Below are 27,251 nucleotides of genomic sequence, written 5' to 3' on the forward strand. Positions count from 1 at the left end.
TCTGAACTGCTCAAAACTTGGGTTTGGATCATGGTTTAGTCAGTAATAAATTCTTTAAATATGAAAACATAGACTACTTACAGACTGTGAGTCGTAAGCGGGTGGAATTATGATAATGTCGGTTTTGTCCACATCATTCGACCTTTTGCATATCGTTAACATGTACTAATAAACACTTACACACCAAAGGAAATGTAAAATCGTGAATTGGATAATAGTTGTCACTGGTTGTTTTATGTCTTGAGATTGATCACCTCAGGCATATAAATATTTACATATTAATTTGCATATTACATACTTTTAAATTTTTACATACAGTTTTCAAACTGCACAAATGAAAGTTGACAGTAAGGGATTCTATGAATGACTGGATAAATGTTGGCTTTTTCTCATACAAACCCATTAAATTACCCTCGGAAAACCCCCAATATAGTCATATGAACTGCTTTTTTCTTGTTTGGAGCTTGATAGCCTCTAGTTACCATTTGGTTTAATTGTACGGAAAAAACTGCATAAACATCCTGCCTGACATTTCCTCTTAAATACAACAGAAGATAGAAAATATTACAGGTTTGGAACGATATGAGGATAAAGAAATTATGTGAATTACAGAATGTTTATTTTTGGGTGAACTGGTATACCTAAAGGAAATGAATTTCTTTTCTTTCTCGAATGACTGGATTTCTTTTGTTTAAGAAAAAAGTATCTTTGATCATGCACGTGTTTTCTCTTCTTTTACCACAGGACATGGTTTAGCGTAGCTCTGTAAAGAATCCACTTCTGATGAGCTTGGTTTTGCTGCACTGAATCATGACCATCTTGACGTAAATGTGGTTGCCAATTCCTGAGCCTTGCGGAGATAATCATAGACTTCAGGCCATGAATGCTTCAGGGCAAGAAAATATTTTCATATTGTTCAACCATGCAAAAATAGACGCTTACACACAATCTGTTCCGTTATTTGTTCCTTCACGGGTCGTCTGAGAAACATAACCATCTCAATCATTTTGAGTGTGTTTGTATTGGCTCTTAGAAGTAATATTGTAAATATATACGTTTTTATGAATGCATCCTTCAGTGGATATAAATTGCGTTGCAAAAGTTAAAACACTAAGAAGGTTTTGTTAGTGTATTATAAAGTACAGCACACCAGCTCTAGTATCGGCAATTTCATCTGTGAAACTCACCTCCAGGCTCTTTGCGCAAACTAAAACCAGACCTGGTTCAATCCTCAAAGCTAATGTGACACTGAGATAAATACAATTAAGCCCAGCCAGAGGAAAGCCGGACTTATTATTGTTTATCTTAAAACCTGACTCCATGTCTCCCTCTGGCCCAATGCCAGGACACATCAGAGTTTTCTCTCCATAGTCTAGAAGTCAAGAGTATGAAACAGAGAAGAAACATTCCACTCGAACATTTACATAAATGACAGAGATTCTTTGTTCTTTATGGTTGAATCATATATGGACAAAACCAACTGTTGGATTAAATTAGTGTTAAATTAGTTTTCCAACCATGTTTTAAAACAGCGTGGCCTTTTTTCAGCACAGAAATGAATATTTCTGTGCTAAACTTAAAGAGCTGACCACAAATTTACTTGCATTACACCACATTGCTTCAACCATTGTTGCTGTGGTTGGGATGCTAAAGCAAACAGACCAGTTTTAATGTGCACTTTTCAGAGAAAAGTAACAACTGACAGTATATACATACAGTATCTGTACAGTACATGTTAAACTGGGATAGAAGAAAGAATCTTAATATAGAAAAATTAAATGGATAACATTTCAGACTATTTACAATAAACCATCATGCTAATCCTTTCGTTATGATTTAAAGCATGGGTCTTCAACAGGGGGTCCGGGGCCCCTTGGGGGTCCGTGGTGGTATTACTGGGGGTCCCCCAAATATTATTTTAATTTAATTTTTTTTTTGAAAAATGAAATTAGGCATTAATCAAAAATGCATTAATAAACTAATAACACAAATTATAAAAAAAACTTGATTGAAGTGAATGTTCCCATATATAATATAATACTTTACTAAAATAAAGGTGCCCTGATATGTAGTTATTTAAAATGCAATGTTAAATGCAAATTTAAAAGTATGTTAACAGTATGTGAATATGTATACAAAAAAGAAAATTGTATATATTTGTAATGTAACCATCAAAACAAAAAATATAAATCCAGTTTTAATTTGATACATTTATTGGGGGTCCTTGGTCCTTCTCTCTATCCAATAAGGGGTCCTTGGACTGAAAAAGGTTGAAGACCTCTGATTTAAAGGGATAGTTCACCTTAAAATGAAAATTCTGTTATCATTTACTCATGCTCAAGTTGTTCTAAACCTGTATGAATTTCTTTATTCTGATGAACACAAAAGAGGATATTTTGAGAAATGATGGTACACTGAAAAAAATGGACTTGGTTGGTCTTTGAATTTAAATAAAATAAACATGTATATGCAACACAAAATATTTATATTCCTTGTGTAAACATAATTTAATTGATTAGGATGAAAATGTTTTGTTTGAATGTAAAATGAACACATTATTCTCACATTGATTAAAATCGATTGAATTGAATACTTAAAGCAATAAAATTGAGTTTGCACACAAAATGGCACCTCCTGAGCAGAAGGTGGCAGTAACGCTCAATGAAAAGGACGTCAATCGCCATAAAAGAAGAATAAACATCGTTTGTTTTGGGCGCCAAAATGAAGACTCAGCAGCAGTCAGTCAGAAGAACTCTCTCAGACGGACACCACGTTATTAAAGTAAGTTCTATTATTTATTTATGTTCACTTTATACTTGATACATCTTCACTAGATAGACAGTTTTTTTGTACAATATGTAGCCATTGCAATGCCTTGTAGTAAAAATGAGTTTGGAGGATGTTGGTGGAGTAAGTTAACGTTACAGTCAGTCAGTCAGTCAGTAAGTGTAAGGCTCATAAAGAAAAACAGCGTTTTAAAAATGTCAGCTGTATAACGTTATTTCACGTTTGGTAGTTTTATCCGAGTTGAAAACTGTCAGATTTGAGTTGACTTTTGAGGCACTTTTTACTCCGTTGTTCTATGGAAACGGTTCAAGACAAATAAAACGCTAACCAAACGTTATTCTGTCCAGAGTAACGTTATCAATGTAAGTAATTTACCAGATGATATCAATTGACTACATTAATAATGACATTGCGTATGAAACAAACTGTCTGCTTAATCAGATGAACAGACCCGCGTCAGTTATTCGTGACTTCACTACGCCACGAGCAACACTTGATTCTATTAGAAAATGCTTTTTTAAATGTCTCGCGTGACGTCTGGTATATTAACTGAAAAAAAAATCGCTTTGAAGTGACCACACCTTAAAGCTGACGTTTTCAGAAGAGCACCTTGTTTTAAGATCTCATTTTGTCCAAAATTGCGTCCTATGACAGATATAATACTTATTTCATTATTGCTCTGTATGTGTGACCTTAATCATTTGAGGTTGTGTGTTGATTTCACCTCTGAATTTTTCCTCTTATAGGTCCATCATCCTTGCATGCGCTACACACTCAAAAGCATTGGTAAGTAATTCCTATCACTGTTTTACTGCTGTTAGGAGCTAAATCTTATTTTTGTAACTAATATACATGTATTATTCTTTGACTCGCAGTACTCAAATATACAATGGTTGGTTCATTTGTTTTCAGATAAATGCTGAATTTAAAAGAATCACTACTGTCTTATGTTCCTGCGTGTCACCTGGACCTCCAATCCAAAAACCTGACGAAACTCTTCTATCAGAAAGGAGGACAGCCAGCAAACAGACTTCAAACAATGAATGATCAAATGACAGAAGTAAGTAATATAGATTCATAGACATAAAAATGTGTAAACATTGTTGGAAGAACAGAAAATGTAGTATGTTTTAGTTACATCTTTTGGCACAAGGGTCATTAAAACACCTGGGAAGATTTAAAGGGGTAGTTCACCCAAAAATAAAAATTCTCATCACTTACTCCCTATCATGTTGTTACAAACCTTTATAAATGTCTTTGTTCTGATGAACACTAAGGAAGATATTTTGAGGAATGTTTGATCCCAAACCAATCATAAGCCCCATTCACTTCCATAGTGGGGAAAAATAATACTTTTGAAGTGAATGGGGCTCATGAACAGTTTGGTTGCAAACATTCCTCAAAATAAATGTCTTCCTTCGTGTTCACCAGAAAACAGACATTTATACAGGTCTGTAACAACATGAGAGTGAGAAAATGAGATAATTCACTTTTGCTGTGATTGTCAGGTATGGTAGCACACACTCGAAATGTGGCCTCTTTATTTAACTCATCTCAGTGTAGTGAACACACACACACACACCTGGAGCAGTGGACAGTGCAGCTGCCTTGCTTTGTAACCCATTTATTTGTAACCAATTGTAACATGCTGTGGCAATGCACATGGGTCTGTATACTTACATTTATATTTGTTTGCATTGTACTAATTTCCAATGACACTTTTATTGTAACAGTAACTTTTTTCTGTTTCTTTAACTACATTTGTCTGTTTTGTACAGGGCATGAATGAAGTCAGCATCAGTGTGGTCATTTGAAGACACCACTGTTGGGATTTGTGCTCTCAAACAACATGCTTCTTGTGATGAAGAAGAGGATCTTTGTATAGTCCTGGAAGGCATGAAGGTGTTGCAACATCGTGCCATGTTGTTTGAGCTGATGTATGCCTTAAACCTGAGCTATCCTGATCTCTGCTTTATTTTTGAAGAAATCCAAAAGATTTTAATGGAACTGCATTGAGCGTAACTTTAACGAACCGTTTCTTTCAGTGAAAGGATCAGAAAGACTGTGCTGCTAATTTATGTTCTGTTTATCGGTTTTAAGTGTTTTTTCTTATTAAAACATTAACAGTTTGCTGCTCAGAGTTGATTTTGGAAATGGTTGTTGTATTTTGTTTTTGTTGAATCTTTGATTATCAGTTTATACAAATGCTGTAGCTCTGACTTTCTGAAGGATTGATATTTTCCAGTTTGTAAATCCATTTAAAAAATAATAGTACATACTGTTTTGCATGTCTCTTTGGAATGCAGTGTTTGTGCTTTAGCACTTCTAAATCTACTGTGATAGTAACTATTTTAAACATTTGGGTCAGTTTCACAGATGGGGCTTTTCCTAGTCCCAGACTTTTGCAATGCCTTAATTTGAAAACATATTGCACTGACATATCTTGACATATATCAGTGCCATTGTTTTGTCTCAAGATCCAGTGTTGTTTTTGTAAGGTAGGTTTGTTTGTAAACTTTTTTTTGTAAAAAATATCCTAATATAACTAGGGCCTAGTCATGGCTTAATCTACAACCTGTCTGGGAAATTGCCCCTTTGTATGTACTGCATGTGCTGATTGTTGTAATAGTAATTGACTGTTATTGAATTAATGTGTAGTGATTTAAGTGAATTGATGATTTGAAAGCAGTGGTTTGCCTCAATATCACTAAACATTTGTTCAAAACTCTTTGCTTTTTATGCCAATGCAAATGTATTTAAAAAAGAAATAAATAACATTTGGATAATTATGGGTGATTATTCTGGTGCCAGAGACATAATGAAATTGCTTTAGAGTTACATAATCCCATAATATAAGCATTAAAAAAGCATGTTGGAATTACAGATGAAAATCTAGTCCCCTTACATAATTAAATTACTTAAACATTACAAAATAAATGTGTTATAGTAAAGAGAAATATCACTTTGAGTCAACATATTGCTATTAGACTACTTAAAACAATTAAAATGTTTTGATCTGACACATAAAAATTAAATGAGGAAAATTATGTTGGTTTTACACAATCGGATTATGTGGGACCGATGTACACATTAAAATTACGTAAATTGAAAGGATTTTTTTTTTCAGTGTATGCACACAGCAGATAGTGACCACTGACTTCCATAGTAGGAAAAAAATATTTTGGGAATATTCTGATAAATGATGAAGAAAATATTTTGATAAATGATGGTAAGCACACAGTCGACCGTACCCATTAAATTCCATCATATTTTTTTCCTACTATGAAAGTCAATGGTCACTGTCTTCTGTGTGTTTACCATCATTTCTCAAAATGTCTTCTTTTGTGTTCATCAGAATAAAGAAATTCATACAGGTTTAGAACAACATGAGGATGAGTAAATAATGACAGAATTTTCATTTTAAGGTGAACTATCCCTTTAATTTTTGTATAGGTGCAACACCCACTACAGTCAAACCATCCTGACATAACATTTCAAAATTATATGGAATCAGAGGTAAATGCTATTGTGTGCACTATTGTCTAAAATGACTCAACTGTTGAACTGATATGATGCTTATCAACATAGCCCCTATCTTGAGGCCCAGTTAATCAGGTCTCCAAACATTTCTTCACAGGGAGAGGAAAATATGTCTGAATCTTATCCCTTTTATCTATGCCTTGTTACTCTGACAAATGAAAGAATCCAAATATGTTTTTCCTTCTAATCTAGAAAAAAACGACCCCAGATGAAAGTATGCCGTTTGTAATGAATAAAGAGATGTGTACAGCAATGGCTGGGGGTCTCTCAGATTGAAAGATTACTCCACAATCCCCTTCAACCTCCATCTGGTTTTGTTTATTCTAGTTGCTGGTACTGCGGGCTCCTCTGGAGTTGACCTTTGCTGGGGTCTAATGCTTATGAGGAACTTTAGATAGATTAACTCGAGCTCAATGTGTTGAATGGAGATATAATCTGCTCTTGCATTGGCCGTGGCAGAATTTTCATATTCATATAGTATTGTTATGCTCCAGAAATGCTGTTGCTTATACATTGCTTTGAACATTTGGGGTGGTTATTAGCTTAAGCCAGGACTAGGCCTTAGTTTAAAGAGTAACTAAACCATTTGGTTTCTAAAGAATTTTTATTAAAAAAATCTTTATTTGCTTACAATTTATTCTCAATGCAGTTTACAGTAGGAGAAACAAGCAATGATGTAACAGTGAATTGTTGATTTTCCTTCATTTAAGTGAAAAATATGCAAAAAATTCACACATTGACTATTTTTCAGACATCTTAATAATTGTCCAATCACACAACAAAGTCAAGTATGCACGCAGCATACTTTCACCTGGTCTTGCGTGACAGTAAATGTAATATACAGTCTCCTTCCTGCTACCAAAAGTTTTCCTCAAAGATATCAACACGCATCATTGCATGGCACATGGCAAAATCTGTAAGATGTCTGTGGAACAGTAGACACATCAGTATGATATTTACTCAGCAGATAAGACCCATGTCTTTGTCCGTTTGTCTATTCAAAGTCAGGGCTCTGTCACTGTGTGTACTATAAGCCTGCAGTGGGCCTGGAATGTGTGCTGTGTAAATTATCTGATAAATGGTGCAGATGTGGTTGTTTTGCCTGAGATACAATTGTAAGCTTTCTTGTGTAGTCCAGCTACAAATTCTTCAAAATATCTACATAATAAAGACAGTCACTTTTAGATATAAGAATAACAAACTTACAAAAATAAATGCTGACACTTTATTTCATTAGTCCATTTTAGAGTTATATAAAGGCCTACATTAACTATAACTTCTTACCCATCATTAGAGTATGAGTAGATTGTTTGCTTATCATCTGCTGACACTTTATTGTGATGAACAGACCTTCTACTGACTATAAGTATCTTTACAGCTACATGTTAAAGGGAGACTCCACTTTTGATATTACGCAATACCCGAAAATGATCCCCTTGGTAACTTTCAAAAGCAGGGGACTACTTTCGGGCAGTGCTTGATATCATTGCGCCTCCTGCAGCCATGTTACCGCAGCAAAGTCCTTGATTATTACGCCAGAATGAGAGTATAGTTCATAGCCATATCTGCCTAGAAAATCGCAGCGTTTAATTTTCCGTCGGTCTTAGTACACGATGTAACTACAGAAGAGTCAAGTTTTAAATAGGAAAAATAAAGAAACTCAGAGATCAGCTGAATTGATTCCAAAACTGTAAAAATCTAATGTTTAACTCTAGGGGAGATGGAAAATGAGCATATTTTCAAAAAAGTGGAGTGTCCCTTTAACGTATTCTGCTAACCCTAATTGCCAAAACAAGCTAATAATACTTCAAATAAAGTGTAGCCAAATCCATTAAATTTAATTTGAAATGGTGACATGTCATCTAATGAAACTGTAAAATTAATGATTGTCAAACAGGTTTCACAAACACTCCCTAAAGGTTTCATTGGTCAAACAAACAAATGTGAATCTCCCATTAAAGGGATAAAAATAAAATTCTGATAGACTTCCATAGTAGGAATAAAAAATATTACGGAATTTAATGGGTAACGTCAACTGTGTGCTTTCCATCATTTATCAAAATATTTTCTTCATCATTTATCACAATACTTCCAAAATACTTTTTCCTACTATGGAAGTTAATGGTCACTATCTGCTGTGTGTTTACCATCATTATCTTTTTTTGTGTTCATCAGAAAAAAGAAATTCATGCAGGTTTAGAACAACATGAGGATGAGTAAATGATGACAGAATTTTTATTTTTGGGTGAACTATCCCTTTAAAGGAGACATATCATGCTAAATCCACTTTCTTGGCTCTTAAATGCATTTTGTTGTATATTTGTAGTGTTTATAAGTACATAAAAGTTGAAATTAGTCTCTTCAGGTGCTTTGTTGATATCTTTATATTCTGTTTTGGTCATATTTTCCAACCGGTTCTGATTTTTCTATTATCTATTACGTTTTTTGAACAATTACGTCACAGTATTTGCAGCGGAACTGCTAAATAAAGACATCGACTTCCAGCCCAACACTACGAGCAATCCGCCATTTTATATTTCTCGCTGCGATATTGTAGTCCAAGCTCAAGGATGCAGAAGTTACGAGAGCGTAAGAAATGTACTCACATCTGTGGGTAAAGTCATTTTTGTGTGCTCGAGGCACTTTAAGGATAACTACTTCACCAATCTCCGCCAGTATAAAGAAGGATTTGCCGATAGACTTCTTCTGATTGAGGGGTCAATTACTTCTTTCTTTGGAGACGACGAGCAGAGCACTTCGGTAAGCAGTTTATAACTTAAAGTAAAAAAGTAAAGTACACGGTGGTCATGGTTTAGCAGTGCTGTTTCTCACTCCGAAGGCTGCAGCCTGCGGAGATCGCTTTTGGGCATCAAGCTTGGGTTAAAGTTAACTGAGCATCACATTTGCAAGTCATGAGCATATTACAACAACTTACGATTAACTAAGAATAATAGTAAACTTTATAATTGTTAATATTCTGAAATAAGACCGTCTTGATGACGTATGCAGCCTAGATATGCGACCTCCGGAGGCTGCAGCCTCACACCATTGCGATACCTCCATATGAAGACATTGTTCTGCAGGTTCGTCGTCTTCATTTTCCTCTCAGTCCGTTTCCGACTCTGGCGCGGACATATAAGGCTGGATGGACAAGTCTTCCATTGTTGACATTTTGTGAATAACGAGTAAATAAAAAGTTTCTGTGCAGCTAGATAATCGTATCTCTGCTATAAAACTACAAAAATGGCCGAACGGGGTGGAGTTTAACCGAGTGTCACCTCTGCAACCTGAAGAGGGGGCAGGGTATGACGTGCATTTAAAAAGACAGTACCAAAACGAGTTGCTCTCAGATGCACATCAGAAAAGGGGTAGAAAGGGGGCCTGTGGGGCTATAATAATGAGGAATTCAGACCCAAGCATTGCAGTTTCGCTTTATATAGACCACAAATAGATGATTTATATGTAAAAAGGACAGATTTAAAAGCATGATATGTCTGCTTTAAATTCACAGCACTGGCTAAACCGGTGTTGTCAGATCTGTTTGAGATGCTCAGACAAACTAAGTGATGTTCTGATAGCAACACAAAGCCAAATTATTTATTTTATGTACTGTATACAGCTTATAGCTGTGTTTGGATATCAAGCTTGCATAGTAACATTTAAAAATAATGTATTGTTCAGATGTGATGAACTTTTAGACAAAATAAATTTGTTTTTTGTTTGAAACATTGTTGAGTCATTTAAATATCTATTCAGTTCATAAATAAAGTTATTTGAATCTGCACAAGAGATCAGGTTTCTCTGTACAGGTCCAGTCAAAGAACAGATAAGAAACTTGAGGTTCTGAAACATCATTAAATATCATTAAAATAAAACAAATGATACCCTTTAAATATGTCTCTATTGAGATCTTTTCATTCCATAGAATCTGTTCATATCTCTTAATCTAGAAGATGAAGAGGAAGTGTAAAACCTCCCTCTGTATATTCACTGTCTGCCAGTCTATGACTCCTCTGTGTTCAGGCCACACAAAGTGTACAGGGCCTCATGCTTCACTCAGCAACCTTCAGAAGGTCCTGATCCTAACTGCACTTCTGAGTGATTTCTGACCTCCCTCACAGGCTCAGGTGGAGACCACCAGGTAAAGAACACAGTGATAGACAGACAGAGGCACATGGCTGGACAGAAATAGGGAGAGTGGTGGTGCAATATAGAATATAATGACTGGATAGTTCACTGTTGATATGTTCACTGAGATTATTTTGGCCATTTTAAAGAGGGGTACTATATGCAGTTATGTATAGACCCTTTTACTGTTTGTATATTGATGATGTGGCAGTGTATGCGCCCGCATTTAGGCAACGGAAGTATGGCAAGAATCAGCAGTGAAGCAACACAGAGAAAGTTATTTTAAATAGTTGACTGGCTACCAGATCCGTGTATTATAGTGGAGTGGATAGAAGACTAAAGAATAAAGAATAAAGTTGCCAGATACATATACTTATATTAGTATATTATATTAGTGTAACCAAATGCAACAACCACATTTTGATGCTGGGAAACCGTTTCTTTCTGAGTTGCTAACACGTTAGAACCACTGGGGAATAACACCACTTCTGTTGCCTAAATGCGCGCGCAGGCTATTTGATTGCGTGAGCTGTAAAAGGGTCTATACATGTGTATTATATAGATATAACATACAGTACTGTGCAAAAGTCTTAGGCCACCACCACCAGCTTTGTTGTTTAAGCAAAGTTTTAATGTCCATCCATATTTATTTTTTACTCTTTTTATTAAAGGGGCCATGGCACAAGACTTTTTTAAGATGTCAAATAAATCTTTTGTGTTCCCAGAGCACATATGTGAAGTTTTAGCTTAAAATACCATATAGATACTTTTTTATAGCATGTTAAAATTGCCACTTTGTAGGTGTGTGCAAAAATGTGCCGTTTTGGGTGTGTCCTTTAAAATACAAATCAGCTGATGAAATTCAAACACTGCTCATAATGATGATGGTTTGTTGAAATTGAAACTCAATTGTGCTGTGAATTATTTTCTCTCTCTCTTTTTTTCTGCACTAAATGGCAGTGCTATGGTTGAATAGTGCAGATTAAGGGACAGTATTATTATAATAAGAGCTCCTTATGACATCATAAGGAGAGCTACATTTCAACAACCTATTTTTCATGTGCTTGTAGAGAATGGTTTACCAAAACTAAGTTACTGGGTTGATCTTTTTCACATTTTCTAGGTTGATAGAAGCACTGGGGACCCAATCATAGCACTTAAACATGGAAAAAGTCAGATTTTCATGCCATGGCCCCTTTAAGATACAAAGAGAAAATACAGGAAATATGTACACAAAATTAAAAACAAAACAATTTTAAGGACTAAATGTCTTCTTCAGGCATCAGTCAGTATGTAGTGTGACATCTCTTGACACTAAACACATCTTGAGTTTTTTGCGGAGACTGAAGTCCTGAAGTCATTCGATTAGAATTAGAATTTAGGATTTAATTTTATTTAGGTTTAAGTGATCCTGCAGCTGCCTGCTATTGCTCAAGTGGAAGAGGATTTTACCCTAAATACTTGACACTTCAGCTTATACTTTTATACTATTTTTAATACTACATACACATTTCCTGTATTTTCGGGTTGTATTCTAATAAAGAGACTGAGAAATAATTACATATGATCACTATAACATTGCAAAAACAACACATCTAATGGAAGTAAGACATTTGCACAGTACTGTATTATTACATATTATATATAATAATAAAATGATTATTTATTAATTCGGCAGCCATTGAAGGAGTAAATATTTGATAAAGATTTGTAATTGTCTGTACTAACTCAGGTTCTTTTTAAAGGGAAAGATAAACGACAAAAACAGACAAATGTAGCATCCCGATTTCAACAGAATGCATATTTTATATCATGATTATATGTGAATTTGTTCACAAACATGCATATGATTAGCCGAAAAAGGAATGAATCAATGAATAAAGCACTACCCATAGCCCCAAGGTCACTGAGGTGCAATGAAATTGTATTAAAACATACAAACTATATTGTACAAATTCATTTGGAATATGTACATATTGTCATTAAACTGTTGAAAATATAAAATGTAAAAATTTAAATCATTACTGTAATATTAATCAAATTTACATAGGCCTACATGCTTTTAATTTAGGTTTTAAAGGGTTGCCAAAACATACTGTAACAAAGATCATTAAAATATTCGGTGGTCATTCCGTTTAACGTCTGTCATCATTACGTATTTTTACAGAAAATACATTGCTATATAAAATTCATCTGCTCAACACGGTCTGGAAGTTTATCTTATTTCTTAATAGCAATGTCCGGTAATGCTTTAGATTACAGCCCGGAAAGTACTGGGTAAGTACAGGGAATTTACAGCGTATGTTTCTGTAATTATAGTTTACTCATGAAGTACGTACGTGTAATTATAAGGGAACAATTTATAATATTTGGGGAATTAAAGGGTAACAACCAGGAAAAATACAAATAATATATGCAGTAAAGTACTGCGTAAGTACAGCGAATTTACAGCATACATTTCTGTAATTATAGTGTACTTATAAAGGGAATTTTAAGGGAACAATTTTTAATATTTTCGGAACAAAGGGGTAACAAGTGCCACTTTAATTTACAGCCCGCAGATGTTGTATTTACTCTTTAACTACGTGAAACAAGGGGGTAACAAGTGCCACTTTAATTTACAGCCCGCAGATTCTGTACTTACTCCTACTACGTGAAACAAGGGGGTAAAATTTTTTGACTTAGACTGTAACAACACAAAACAATGGTATATTTACACAGTAACTACAGAAAATACACTCTTAGAAAGGATGTGTTAATTTTTTTACACATCTTTGTGTGTTGAGTTTTTAACACATTACGTGTAATTGTAACACATTATGTGTCATTTTGTGTTGATTTTGTGTTAAAATATCACACAAGTTGTGTTAAAAGTAACACAAAATGTGTTGTTTCCATAATAACACAGAGATGGATGGATTCTGGGACAACGCATTTAGTATGTCGTCCCAGAATCAACACTAATGTGTTGTTTTTAACACATTCGTTCTAAGAGTGTAGTTCTAGTTTTGCTTGCTTTGTTTTCACCAAAGTTGCCTTGCCTATTTTTAATTTTGCTTGATGACCCAACAAATTCCTGTACTCTTTTTCTTTCTTAAGGTAAGTAACCTTTATTGAAAATTCTAAATAAATTGTATTGTATAGCATAAACACATTAACTGAATTTCAAGTTTTGTTGTTTAGTAATCTATAATACTTACTGCATATATTATTTCTATTTTTCCTGGTTGTTACCCCTTTGTTCCCCAAATATTATAAATTGTTCCCTTATAATTACACGTACGTACTTCATAAATAAACTATAATTACAGAAACATACGCTGTAAATTCGCTGTACTTATGCAGTACTTTACTACATATATTATTTGTATTTTTCCTGGTTGTTACCCCTTTATTCCCCAAATATTATAAATTGTTCCCTTATAATTACACGTACGTATATTATATGTAAACTGTAATTACAGAAACATACGCTGTAAATTCACTGTACTTACGCAGTACTTTCCGGGCTGTAATCTAAAGCGTTACCCAATGTCCAATAGCAATAAGCACTGAAATGACCACAGCACAGATGACCTGCTGTTGCTCTAATAATATTTCATATCCAACAATGTCCAGTAAAAGGAAAGAAAGTCATGGGTATTGGTCAAGCTCATTTTAGCTCTGTGCATAAGCTGCGTATGTCGGTCCAAACCAGAAGGAGGCCACAAATACATCTCTTTCCCGGATGCGTCTGAGGCAGAGACCCCGGTGAACTTTGCAACCGAGGCCATATTCTTCAAGATATGATTTACCTGCGATTTAAAACTATTATAAACAAAACCATTGTGCTAAATTTACTATTAAGCTGTTAATGTTCTTTTGAACAAAATGCACATACGTCTGTACCTGCTAACAGTATAAAAAGAGTATGCTGTAAGTCAGCATGAAGGTACTGGGATGGCTGTGGTCGGAAAAGGCATGTGTCCTTTTTTATATTTTATTTTCCTGCCAATGAAGTTCTGCCTTCAAAAAATGCAAATCCAAACCATCTATTTATAGCTGTGTGGATCTACAAAAAAGGGCTGATTCAGTAAACAAAGGATTTTGTTTATACTTCCCAATGACAAGCAGACGTGCAAATGGATGCAGGCATTGTTTGTGCCATGCAGTGTCAAAAATGTCATCTGAGTAGTGCATTGACGGCACTATAGTTTCAAATAAGGCCTTTACATTAGTTTTTGCAGAGAATCTGTTATGGGTTCCCTGGAATAATTTGGGCAGTCTGAGAAAGATAACATATGTTGGATGTTTATCATAAAGCAAATGGACCCAGTAATAAAGGGTCCCGGCCCTCCATAACCTCTCAAATCCACCCAAAATATACTCCAAGATTAAAGGACAAGATACACAACTTCTAAATACCCTGAGACTATCCAGCCCACGGCACTTCAAACATCTATTCAGTTTATATGGTCACATCGCCATTGTGTACAGTTGATCACCATCTTGTACAACCATGTCCTTTAATCCATTTAAAGTATATGACTAACTCTGCAAACAGCCCACGCTCTAATTGTAACTGTAGTCTAAATCTATTGCACATGTTTGAGATGCTATCAGACCAATGTGAAGTGTGGGGGGGCAGGACTCTGATGGCTGCTGTTAGGAGATAATACAGATATATCTGTCTGTGCATTCAAAGTATGTTTGAAAAGGATCTGTGCTTGTTTTAGTATGCTGTGTATCAAGGATGGCAGTTTATCTCGATTGAGTTTCTGATAATGGTTATATTATCTTTCCAATAGAGTCGAATTACTACACCTTCCACAACCTAACCATAAGCACAACTCTTCTGCACAAAGGGAACCGCAAAACTCAAAAATATTGTAAAATTCTCTAAATCTCCAACATAAATAAACATTAAGCACTAACAAGTCCTTTTTCCTGAAAACTGCATAACACTTTAATCAAAAAGTACTCCCCTAATGCAGTCCCATGCATGGCATGATTCGAACTGGCAATGATCCACCCAGCTTTATTAGTGGTGCTTTAACACAACAAGAATCATTCACGTAGTCCCAGCTCAAATACTATAAATCAAGTTATTTGATTCAATTAATTTTTTTTAGGGCTGAATTAACTTATGTAACTTTAAGCAACACTATGTAGTTTTTTTACCTTTAAATAATGTCTCTAAAATTATTTCAGTGATAGAACAACTTTTTACTGGACAAATTGTACTGTTGCTACAACCTGAGCAGCCTCCTAGCTGCTACAAGCACACTCTGAAAGTGGCGGTGGAGGGTAGGAAACACAGCCCTGCCCCTCCCCCTGCCTTCAAAAGAGTGTCTGATACCAGGAACTGTTGCGCTTTTCAACCACATGGGGGAGCTGTAAGTCATTTTTACATGGAAACTACATAGTGTTGCTTTAAGTCCCTTACGAAAATGGTTTCAGTACAGTTGAACTAAAAAGATTAGGAAAATGTTACAAAAACTGGAAATATTCAAGTTGGTAGAATTTTCTTTATTAAATTAAGTTTACACTACTTAATATATTTAATAACATTGAGCATCTGTGTTTCAAAAATCTGTTTAAAAATTCACAGTGTGAATATTTAATTTCCTTTTTGTGTTACACAGAAGAAAGTTATATGGGTTTGGAACAACATAATTGTGCTACACTCCCAGATAAAAAGGTACAAAAGCTGTCACTGGGGCGGTAAAGGTAAAAGTATGGTACCTTTGAGGTACATACTGGTTTCTCAAAGGTACAAGTCTGTACCAAAATGGATTGACTTAAAGAGCACATATTGTCCGATTCATGTTTTTACATTTCCTTTGGTGTATAAATGTGTATAGATTTGCAAAAGGTACAAACCCCAAAGTAAACGATGATGTGAGATATTGTCTCCAACGTAAATCTCTTTTCTTGGACTACAACAAACACACGGATTGTAGGCAACAGTTTACTTCCTTGGGGATGTAGACAAGACTGACATTATCATAATTCCTTCCGCTTCGCACTCACAGCCTGTAAGTTAACTCATGTTAGCAACCGAATCTTTTAAAAATGGTAAGGAGCGTCTTATTTCCGTCCGACGTATTCAGGCCAGTCACAACATACAGATTAGCTGGCCAATTAGGGACACCGTGCTTTTCAAATCCATGCGTTTCAGAAAAATAATGAAATCTGGAGCTAAAAATGTACGGTAACCGGAAAATAATGTGTTTTTTAACCATAAACCACACAAACACATTGTATTATACCAAATACACAAAATAACGTTTTTTAGCTATGAAATAGGTGCACTTTAATGAATTAACGTCCTGGTGACAATTTTGTAACGTTTTTTCTGAGTTAAATTTGTCAATAAAAACACATTCCGCAGACGTACACAGATAAGTAGTTTGTTCTTTTTCATTGAATTTACATGCTTTCTTTTATGTTGCTGTTATCTTCACCTCTGCTCTGAAGCTGAAATCAGTCATTAGTGAAATGAGGGGGGAGTGTGTCATGATGGGGACCGGAGTGATAGTGTCAGGAGTAAGAGCCGAAGAGAGGGACTTGATGAATGAGTCCTCGGCTCTAGAACAGCTTCACACAACAGCAAGCAGTCATACGGGCTTGAAGCTGGCCCCTTGTCCTGCTAACATGAGTGAGAACACCTGTAGAAAGGGTGGTCCTAATTTAGGGCTTAACACACACGTGGGCATCAGGTACACACACACACATTCTGGTTTCCATGTTTTGTGGGGACATTCCATAGACATAATGCATTTTATACCATACAAACTGTATATTCTATTTCCCTTACCTACCCCATTCCCTAACCCCAACCATCACAGAAACTCTTCTCCTACTTCACATTTTCAAGAAACATCATTCTGTTTGATTTATAAGCTTGTTTCCTCATACAAGGTCACAAAAATACTGGTATTCCTATATCTTTGTGGGAACACACACACACACACACACACACACACACACACACACACACACACACACACACACACACACACACACACACAAATAAAGTGTGTCATGCATTTAAGAGACATTTACAAAACAATGGCAAAGAATATATGATAATATAATGACATGCATGCAATTTGTAGAATACACAACGGAATACACAGCTTCATTTCAATGATGGTGAAAGATGATTTTTTTCACGACAGAAAGTGTAGTAAGTTCATTATCCAGCAGGGGCTTCCTGGGCAACCCTAACCGGCCAAACACTGACCCCTTTTGGGGAAACAAATAATTTTAAGACCTGAAATTTTACATTCACAGAAGAATTTTGCTGCCATCTTGAGTAGGATATGAGTACTGTCATTTCATTACATTGTGACACCTTTCTTATATTGTTTTTCTGTCAAAAACAAAGCAAGGGACTTTAAAAAACTCAATGAGTTAATATACATGTCCTTTTTGACTGATAAAAGCATGTGTGTTTCAAGGTCATAGACCAGATTTTCACCAACCCTGCTTATATTACCTTAATATGTGAGATCATTTTCCAGAGTCCAGACATTTGAATTTGCCAGACAAAAGAAATCAAATTATTATTAAATAATTTATTCATATGTTCCGAATTATATCCTAGCACAAAAACTACTTGTTGCCGAAAATCATTACAATGATGATACACAACAATTCGATCAGACTTAACATCATTTCCAAATTTAAAATGTAAAGGAATAGTTCACACAAAAATAAAAATTCTGTCATTATTTATTCATTCTCATGTTGTTACAAACCTGTATACATTTCTTTGGTCTAATGAACACAACAGAAGATAATTTGAGGAATGTTTGTAACCAAACCGTTTATGAACCCCATTCACTTCCATCCAAAAAAGAATACTATGGAAGTGAATGGGATTCGTTTACAAACATTCCTCAAAATATCTTCCTTGTATACAGTATAAATGTATACAGGTTTGTCACAACATGAAGGTGAATAAATGATAACAGAATTTAAATTTTTGGGTAAACTATCCCTTTTAAGTTTATCATATCAGAGGCGGGTTTTAGGGACAGCTTTTACTCCCTCACTGACCGCAGCGATTAAAACAAAAATAAACTGGACCCCAATTGGACCCCATGCACGCACAGTAACAACTGTTGGGGCTGGACCGTGGCCAGTGAAATACACACCAGAATCTTGAATACATACTGTCACAGAGACGACTGGAACACTGTACAAACCTTGCTTTGTTTATATACTGTAATGTTACATTAAAATAAACCTTATACAGTATGGCAAAAATTTAACACACAATACTGTAATGATGTAAAAACACTTCTTAGTCCAGGCCTGCAACATTTGTCACTAGATATAATGAAAAAGCTATTTTTTTTATTAGAGTAAGATCTCATTCCCAATCATTCAGGGTATTTTCAACGTCTCCGGGCAGGAACAGGAATGTCGGGATACAGGAGGAAACCAGAGAAGGTGGAGTCGTTGGTGTTATCTGCATACACTCCACCAACAGTCTCGTCTCCATAGACCTGCAGCCACACCTCGTCCCCTGCCTCCAGTCTTAGTATAATAGATCCTGATGCCTGATCCACATTGTCTTCCTGGTACTGGTCATAAGTGAACATGATAGCTTTGTCATTCTTGTAGAGGCTGATCTTAGCGTCTTTGGTGTAGACTGTCAGATGATAAGTAAAAAAATACACCCCAGGCAGATTGCAGCGGAACTTGCCGGAAACATCATCGTAGTGGTGCTGGTCATTATAGAAGAACTTGTTGAAGCGAATTGGCAGGTTGTTGGCAGAAACAATTTCACTGAGACCTACACTGAAGGCCGAGTGGTAGGACTGTGAACTTTCACCACGGGTCCCTTTCAGACCTGGGTTTCCAGGAAAGCCTCTCGGTCCAGCTGGGCCGACATCCCCCTTCTCCCCTGGATCTCCTTTTTCACCTGGTTCACCTACCCCAAAAATAGATGCTTGGCATTGGGCATAGCAAATAAGTGAAAAAGAATGACTAAAAATATTCATTACTTAAAGGTGCAGTGTACAGATTTTAGCGGCATCTAGCAGTGAGATTGTGAATTGCAACCAATGGCCAAGTCCACCGTTTACCGAAATGCATAGAGAAGCTACAGTAGTCGCCACAGGACAGACATCATGTTGTCTAAGACAAAATACAGTAGTGACAAAACGCACTCTTTAGAGTAGTTTGTCCATTTAGGGCTACTGTAGAAAATGGCTGCACAAAATGGCAACTTCCATGTAAGGGGACCCGCAGTGTATGTAGATAAAAATGGCTCATTCTGAGGTTATAAAAAAATACAGTTTATTATGTATCGTCTTTATACACCACTGATAATATAGAGTTATGTATATTATTACATTTCTGTCATTAGATCCTTTTAAAAGTTACACACTGCATCTTTAATGTATTGTATAAAATACAGTATGGCCACAAAGTTACTTATAAGAAAAATATTCCAGCATTATCTTTTGAGGATAAAGTCCAGCATTATTTGTTTGATGTTTGTTTATATGTTAGTCGGACAACTTGCTATGATATTATATTTCTTAGGGGCCACTGTACAGGCTGTTACCACCCTTAGTCAGCAACAAAGCATCTAAATGTACAGGCTCTTACTCTAACCTTTATCTCCTTTCTCGCCCCTTGGTCCATCACGCCCATCTCTGCCATCTCTCCCAGGTTTCCCACTGTGCCCAGGTGTGCCAGGAACACCTCCCATCCACATAGCACATGGCTGTCTATCATCAGGTTGACTGACATCTGCCCCTGGACCCTCAGGCTCTTCTACCTTTATAACAACATCTCCTCGACCTTCAGTCTGTTCATTCACTGCTGGCTCCTCTAGTTTCTCCTTTACAAGACCTTCATTTTGACCTTCACCAAGTTGTCCAATAAGTAGGATTCCAAAAACAAACCACAGTAGCTTCATCCTGGTGCAAAGTGAAATATCGAGGCAACAAAGTTTGTCTTTTGTTTGTCTGCCACATTTACATTTATTATTTAGTAGATGCTTTTATCCAACGTGACTTACAAATGAAAAAGCATTTCACATTCTGTTACATGAGCCAAAAATAAGCTTAGTCTACAAAGCTATGTTTACAAATAGCAATAGAGTTAAAGCTAGGGAGAGATGAACAATATAAAAGAGACTTTCAATCAAAGTTCAACACAATTGCACAATACTACATATGAAATATCAATGTTTGAGTACTGACTAAAGCCTAAAATGAACTGAGAAGCCATACTCCTCCAATAGGTTTTTAATTGTAATCACTTACAGTACCTGATTTAAGCGTATGTCCTCAAAAATGAAAAGTACAAGACAGTGACTGAGGAACAGCCACACAGAGCAACTGACTTGTTGGAGAAGTACAACTGTCAATAGCTTTACTGGACTATATTTAGTTTCCCAGCCTGAATTTATTTATGGCCATTGAATTAAAAGGGCAGTGGTCTCACTACTAAGGGCTTACTGCCCCTCTTCACACTGAGATCCTGAAGCATTGTCTGTAAAATTTGTTACAACTTATCCAAAATAAAAACAGAAGAGAACAAAAAAATGAAAATACTTGTAAAATACCTGTAACTAGTTAAAAAAACTAGATGAAGCTGTTTAACTTAATTTTTTAAGTTAAAGTGGCATAAAATGTTGATTTGACAAAAATGCTGCATTTTTTACAGTATCCATCTAAATATTCATCCTATTGAGAAAACTGCATCTACATCTTTCATTTATCACATTATTTATTTACCTTTATTTAACCAGGAGGTCCCATTGAGATTCAGAATCTCTTTTGCAAGAGAGACCTGGCCAAGGTAGCAGCCAAATCACAAAAAATGCACATGACAAACACCAAATTACATTTTCACAATATAAAAGTACAAAATATTCAAATATATAAAACACAATGAGACTCTTAAGAGAAACAAGAACATGTCTCCATCACAATACTCTTTACAGTAGTTTTAAAATCATTTATGGACATAAGGGTTTCTAACTTTATCTTTTTTGCAGATTGTTCCACCCCCAAGGTGCTAGATAAGAAAAAGCAGTTCTTCCCAATTCAGTTGTAACTCGTGGCACATTAAAAAGCAACCACTTTGAAGAGCGTAGCTGGTAGGTACCAGAGCAGACATGACTTACAGTACAATATATTATGAGATGATATTGTACAGTAGTCTTGGACCACATATTTTCCTATACATTAGGTGTAACTGAAATATCGACCAGATGGGGGCAGTAGCCACTTGTTCAATGCTCATAACTTAATGCTCAATGCTTTAATTACTTTTCTATCAGTTTAGGAATTTTCTTTGTTAAACCGGAGAAAACAAAATTAACAAAATAATTGTCTAGAGACTGTTGGTGCACTTGATAGCCTATCCAGTGCAAATAACCTATTTAATCTAAGGGCAAATGTGCTTATACCAGGTTTGGCAAATGTGCTTGTTGCTTTTTGTGAAAAACAAGGACTTGATCAAATTGGGACAGCATTAGCACATAGTCCATCTAGTTTAAAATCCAAACTTACTCTTTTAAAATCAAATGTGTACATTAGCATAATGTAATGCTTTGATCCACACACAAACTATAGGTAATCATTCTTTTTTTATATTTATATTTTACTATTTGTACATTTTGCTGTGCCTGTAAATAATTGTTTTATTAATTTTTTTCTATGAACATTTTTGCTTATTTTTTAGACTTTAAAACTTGAATTAACATTGAAAGCTGTTAATATTGTATTCAAATATTATTGACTCCAACCATGCAGAATTAACTAGACTTGTGCAACCTACACACATACTGTATTCACTCTGGTTTCTTAATTGCTTGACATTCCACAATAGAAACAGTGCGTGAGCGTCCTCGGAGCTTCAGGCTTAGGCAGGCAATAGGCAGATGTTATGGATAAAGCCTATATATTTTATTGGATTTTGTAATGTAAAAAATTAAGAGAAAAAACGATTATATTAAATAGTTTTTTCTTAATTTCTACATTTAATTATAATCAATCACCCGTAAGCACTAGCATGTAATAATCATAACAATCCCAATTTATTTTAATACAGCAAAAACAAAGAGAGATCCCATTCATATGGCTTAAAGGGATAGTTCGGCCAAAAATTATATTAAACCCATGATTTACTCACCCCCAAGCTGTCCGAGTTGCATATGTCCATCGTTTTTCAGACAAACACATTTTCGGATATTTTATAAAATGTTTTAGATCTTCCAGTAGATTAAATGTAATGTTACGGGGTCCACCCATAGTCCACGACCTTCAAGTCCAAAAAAAGTGCGTCCATCCTTCACAAATTAAATCCAAACGGCTCCAGGATGATAAACAAAGGTCTTCTGAGGGTAATCCGCGCGGTGTTGTTGTAGAAATATCCATATTTAAAACGGTATTAACGAAAATAAATACCTTCCGGTAGCGCCGCCATCTTTGTCGCGTCCGCATTCAGGAGAGAGTATTAGCGTAGTGTACGCACTTTTCTTAGTGACGTATGACAAATTCGGAGGGCGGGGGCACAGAGCAGCAGAGCAGAGTAGCCCATATGGAGTAGCCTCCGTAGGCTGCGTATTGCGTAAGCTCTCATCCTGAATGCGGACGCGACTAAGATGGCGGCGCTACCGGAAGGTATTTATTTTCGTTAATAAAGTTTTAAATATGGATATTTCTACAAAAACACCGCGCGGATTACCCTCAGAAGACCTTTGTTTATTATCCTGGAGCCGTTTGGATTTAATTTGTGAAGGATGGACGCACTTTTTTTGGACTTGAAGGTCGTGGACTATGGTGGACCCCGTAACATTACATTTAATCAACTGAAAGATCTAAAACATTTTATAAAATATCCGAAAATGTGTTTGTCTGAAAAACGATGGACATATGCAACTCGGACAGCTTGGGGGTGAGTAAATCATGGGTTTAATATCATTTTTGGCCGAACTATCCATGGAATTTTATTTTAATATTTGTGTGGAGAAAAGATTATCACACGTGCTTGAGGTAAACCTTCAGTATATATATATATATATATATATATATATATATATATATATGTATATATGTGTATGTATATATGCCATCCACAATGTCATGCTGAGCATATTTTCTCCAGATGATCCTCACTAATAATAAGAAAATCACCCACATCTCAAAAAAAAATCTTTCATGTGTATCCACTATCTTGCATCAGGCACAAAATTGTTGTTCTTGTTGTTTTCCAGAAGAAAACATACTCCTTGTCTTTGTAATAATATGGTGGCACCCCCTAATGGCTTTTTCAAACCTTATCCTTCTCCTTATTTTCTCCTCAAAACAGAAATTGATCCATTATGGGGCGGCTTCCCGGACAGGGATTGGACTAGTCCTAGTCTAGACTAAAATAAATGTAAGAGCTGTCCAAACTGAAAACAGCTTGCACTGACATATCTTAAAATACATCAGTGCCCTTTGTTTTGCCTCAAAATGCACACCGGAAATGCTTTTAGTAAGGCATGTTTGTTAAAACTATTTTTTTAAATAAACTAAGGCCTATTTAAGCTCATTTCTGCCTGGGAAATCTTCTGGTTCAGGTTAGAACCTCTTCATTGATTCTGCATTGTATTTTATTTATATAATATTATTTATTTTAATTCTCATTTTCTCACTTACTGTAAGCACAGACCTCTGGCTCTCATTAGAGAAGATGCTTGCTTATGACAAGCACTGTACAAGGGTTTTATTATGCAATTTGACCTTCAGGAACAGCGTTTATTTCTGTACTATTGTACTGTTTTAGTTCTGATACTTGTTCTCTGTGATAGGCCTATGCCTAATTAGTGCTCAACTCCAAAACTTAACTGCTGTTTTCATCTTTTATATCTATCATCTAAAATGGTTTAAATTAACTATAATTCTCATTATTTTTTTAAACAAATGACACAAGTGATAATTTCACATATTATTAAATATATATATAATATTTATTTCAAAAAAATACTTCTCAAAATTAGCTGCAAAACTTTAGCCATAGTTTCCATCAGAACATCCCTCCAGACAGAGTAAACCGTTATATTGACAACATGACTAAACAATTTGACTGTCTTATCCGTACACAATGACACACGGACTTGTCATTCTGATGCCACTGACATGTTATTGACACAGATGAGCGATGAACTAAGGATTTTGAGTAAGAGACTGGCAGGTTATCCATGGTGTTTTGCTATTGATACAAATTGTTTTGAGTAATGCACTTATTGTTTTGCAAATGTTGAGGATGATTCCAGAAATGTACCAAAGCGACTAAGAAAAACTGTAAAAATAAAAAAATACTCGTATCAAATGTTTTTGTAAGTTAAACAGTAGCGACACTAGCAATAAAAATGTCGTCAGAAGAAATGTTTTTGCAACATTAAATGAATATTGGTTTTTAAACAAGTATGCATTTCAAATGTATTTTTGTGATACTAAATGTAGAGTAAATAAGTTAGCCAGACTAAAAGTCTATTTAAACAATTATACTTTTTACAAGGCATTTTGCAAGTTAGCATTAAAAGACAGTATCGTATTAATCTGAAAGATAAATCGTAATGTTTTATAATGTAAGTTATGATGTATGTGACAGACCGTAAATATCGTAAAATATAGGTAACATGTACATTTGGCCCTAGGGAGCAAGAAAACAGTAAAGTTTCAATAAGTTTTCAGTAGAACCATTATATTTAATGATATTTGCAAATTACAATAGCTTTTAATTTTTATTATTTAATAAAATCATGGTTTATATTAAATATATTATAAAAGATATATATTATAAGAAAATAAAACAGATATTTGGGAGAAAAATGTTGATAAAGTGTAAGAGTTTTATTAATTAAGTATAGGAAAAATAAACACACAAAAAGTAAAAAATAGCCAGAGATTATGTTCTTGGGATCACATTTGGCATCAAATGTGTTTATTTTGCTGTCTCGGGGTTGTAGCGCTGGCATTCTGTTAGACACTAATTCAACGCTGCATAGCTCGAACGCACACAGTCGCAGCTGAAGATGATGAAGGTCTCACAACCCGACACTCCATCAATGGCATTGTCTTCTTCATCTGACATCATGTTAGCGGTGATTCCCCTTCAGAAGCCCATTTTGTCCACAGCCAGTAGCCCAGTACACTGGGTTTGACTCCAGGAGCTGAAAACAAAAGAAAAATGTACAACATTATAGTTTATACTAATGCAACATAAATAAATAAAACAGAAACTAATCTATCTTACCCTCTTCCTCCTCTGGTGACTCTGTGCTGCGGCCACACCAGCTAGCTCTGGTAATGTCTTGCAGGCCACTAAACAAGTCATTGGGTTTGTTAAAAGTAAAAATAGACACAACATAAATATACAGAAATAGCCTAAATAGAAATAACAATGAAAATGACTTACCAAAGTAATTTTTATCAAGGCCTTCAATTCCAAGTTTGTAGCCAGTGCTTCCACTAAAAATGAGGTGACCTTCTTATTATGTGGTGAGCTTAATCTATAGAAGCAAAATGTGTTAAGTTAAAACAAATGTGTTTATTTGCTTTGTAAACAACATAATGCATTTTAAGCTTTATTTTTCATTCAAGGCAGACAGACGGAAAGACAGACAGACGGAAAGGCAGACAGAAGGTAAGACAGACTGACGGAAAGACAGACAGACAGACAGACAGACAGACGGAAAGGCAGAAAAACAGACTGACAGACGAAGAGACAGACAGGCAGATAGAAAGATGGATAGATGGACAGACTGAGAGACGGACAGACAGATAGATGGACAGACTGAGAGACGGACAGACAGATAGATGGATTTTCCACATACCGTTCATTATTGTTGCACCAGAGGCTCCAACAGCTGTGGTCACCCACTGTCGATTCCTGTAGCGTCTTTTTTGCAGATCTTTAAGTCTGAATGTCAGTCGTGCTAGATACTCAAGACACCGTGTTCACCGTCATGGAGCACCACGGCCGAGCCTGTAGCGTCTTCTTTGTAGATTTTTTTAGTCAGTATGTCAGTCGTGCTAGAGACTCAAGACACCGTGGTCGCCGGCATGGAGTACCACGGCCGAGCCTGTAGCGTCTTCTTTGTAGATCTGTTTAGTCAGTATGTCAGTCGTGCTAGGGACTCAAGACACCGTGGTTGCAGTCATGGAGAACCACGGCCGAACCTGTAGCGTCTTCTTTGTAGATCTTTTTAGTCAGTATGTCAGTTGTGCTAGAGACTCAAGTCACCGTGGGCGCCATCCTGGAGCACCACGGCCGAGCCTGTAGCGTCTTCTTTGTAGATCTTTTTAGTCAGTATGTCAGTTGTGCTAGAGACTCAAGTCACCATGGGCGCCATCCTGGAGTACCACGGCCGAGCCTGTAGCGTCTTCTTTGTAGATATTTTTAGTCAGTATGTCAGTCGTGCTAGAGACTCAAAACACCGTGGTCACCGTCATGGAGCACCACGGCCGAGCCTGTAGCATCTTTTTTGTAGATTTTTTTTAGTCAGTATGTCAGTGGTGCTAGAGACTCAAGTCACCATGGTCGCCGTCATGGAGTACCACGGCCGAGCCTGTAGCGTCTTCTTTGTAGATCTTTTTAGTCAGTCGTGCTAGAGACTCAAGACACCGTGGTCGCCGTCATGGACTACCACGGCCGAGGCTGTAGCGTCGTCTTTGTAGATCTTTTTAGTCAGTATGTCAGTGGTGCTAGAGACTCAAGTCACCATGGTCGCCGTCATGGAGTACCATGGCCGAGCCTGTAGCGTCTTCTTTGTAGATCTTTTTAGTCAGTCG

At 35.9% G+C, this 27,251-nt stretch overlaps 1 protein-coding gene and 2 long non-coding RNA genes across 5 annotated transcripts; 1 reads left to right on the top strand and 2 right to left on the bottom strand.

Moving 5' to 3' along the window:
• Positions 1 to 2,585: 2,585 nt before the first annotated feature.
• Positions 2,586 to 5,234, top strand: LOC135747660 (uncharacterized). 2 transcript variants are annotated; one of them, XR_012336927.1, is made up of 4 exons: positions 2,586 to 2,781; positions 3,534 to 3,573; positions 3,700 to 3,847; positions 4,566 to 5,234. It is a non-coding gene; the product is annotated as an uncharacterized lncRNA (long non-coding RNA). The 2 variants fall into 2 exon arrangements; XR_010531929.2 differs by lacking the exon at positions 2,586 to 2,781 and having other exon boundaries at positions 3,446 to 3,573.
• A 12,763-nt stretch (positions 5,235 to 17,997) lies between these two features.
• adipoqb (adiponectin, C1Q and collagen domain containing, b) lies at positions 17,998 to 20,845 on the bottom strand. 2 transcript variants are annotated; one of them, XM_065270007.1, is made up of 3 exons: positions 20,732 to 20,845; positions 20,071 to 20,378; positions 17,998 to 19,381 (listed from the first exon to the last, which is right to left on the bottom strand). In XM_065270007.1, exons 2-3 carry the CDS (start codon positions 20,375 to 20,377, stop codon positions 18,843 to 18,845), a joined length of 846 nt encoding a protein of 281 aa, XP_065126079.1. In that variant the 5' UTR covers position 20,378; positions 20,732 to 20,845; the 3' UTR covers positions 17,998 to 18,842. The 2 variants fall into 2 exon arrangements, with proteins under 2 accessions (XP_065126079.1, XP_065126072.1); XM_065270000.1 differs by having other exon boundaries at positions 17,998 to 19,399.
• A 4,868-nt stretch (positions 20,846 to 25,713) lies between these two features.
• On the bottom strand, positions 25,714 to 26,431 carry LOC135747671 (uncharacterized). The gene is made up of 3 exons (XR_010531930.1): positions 26,294 to 26,431; positions 25,876 to 25,969; positions 25,714 to 25,781 (listed from the first exon to the last, which is right to left on the bottom strand). It is a non-coding gene; the product is annotated as an uncharacterized lncRNA (long non-coding RNA).
• Between the last annotated feature and the right edge of the window lie 820 nt (positions 26,432 to 27,251).

Source organism: Paramisgurnus dabryanus, chromosome 6 (assembly GCF_030506205.2).
Source record: "Paramisgurnus dabryanus chromosome 6, PD_genome_1.1, whole genome shotgun sequence".
NCBI lineage: Eukaryota > Metazoa > Chordata > Actinopteri > Cypriniformes > Cobitidae > Paramisgurnus > Paramisgurnus dabryanus.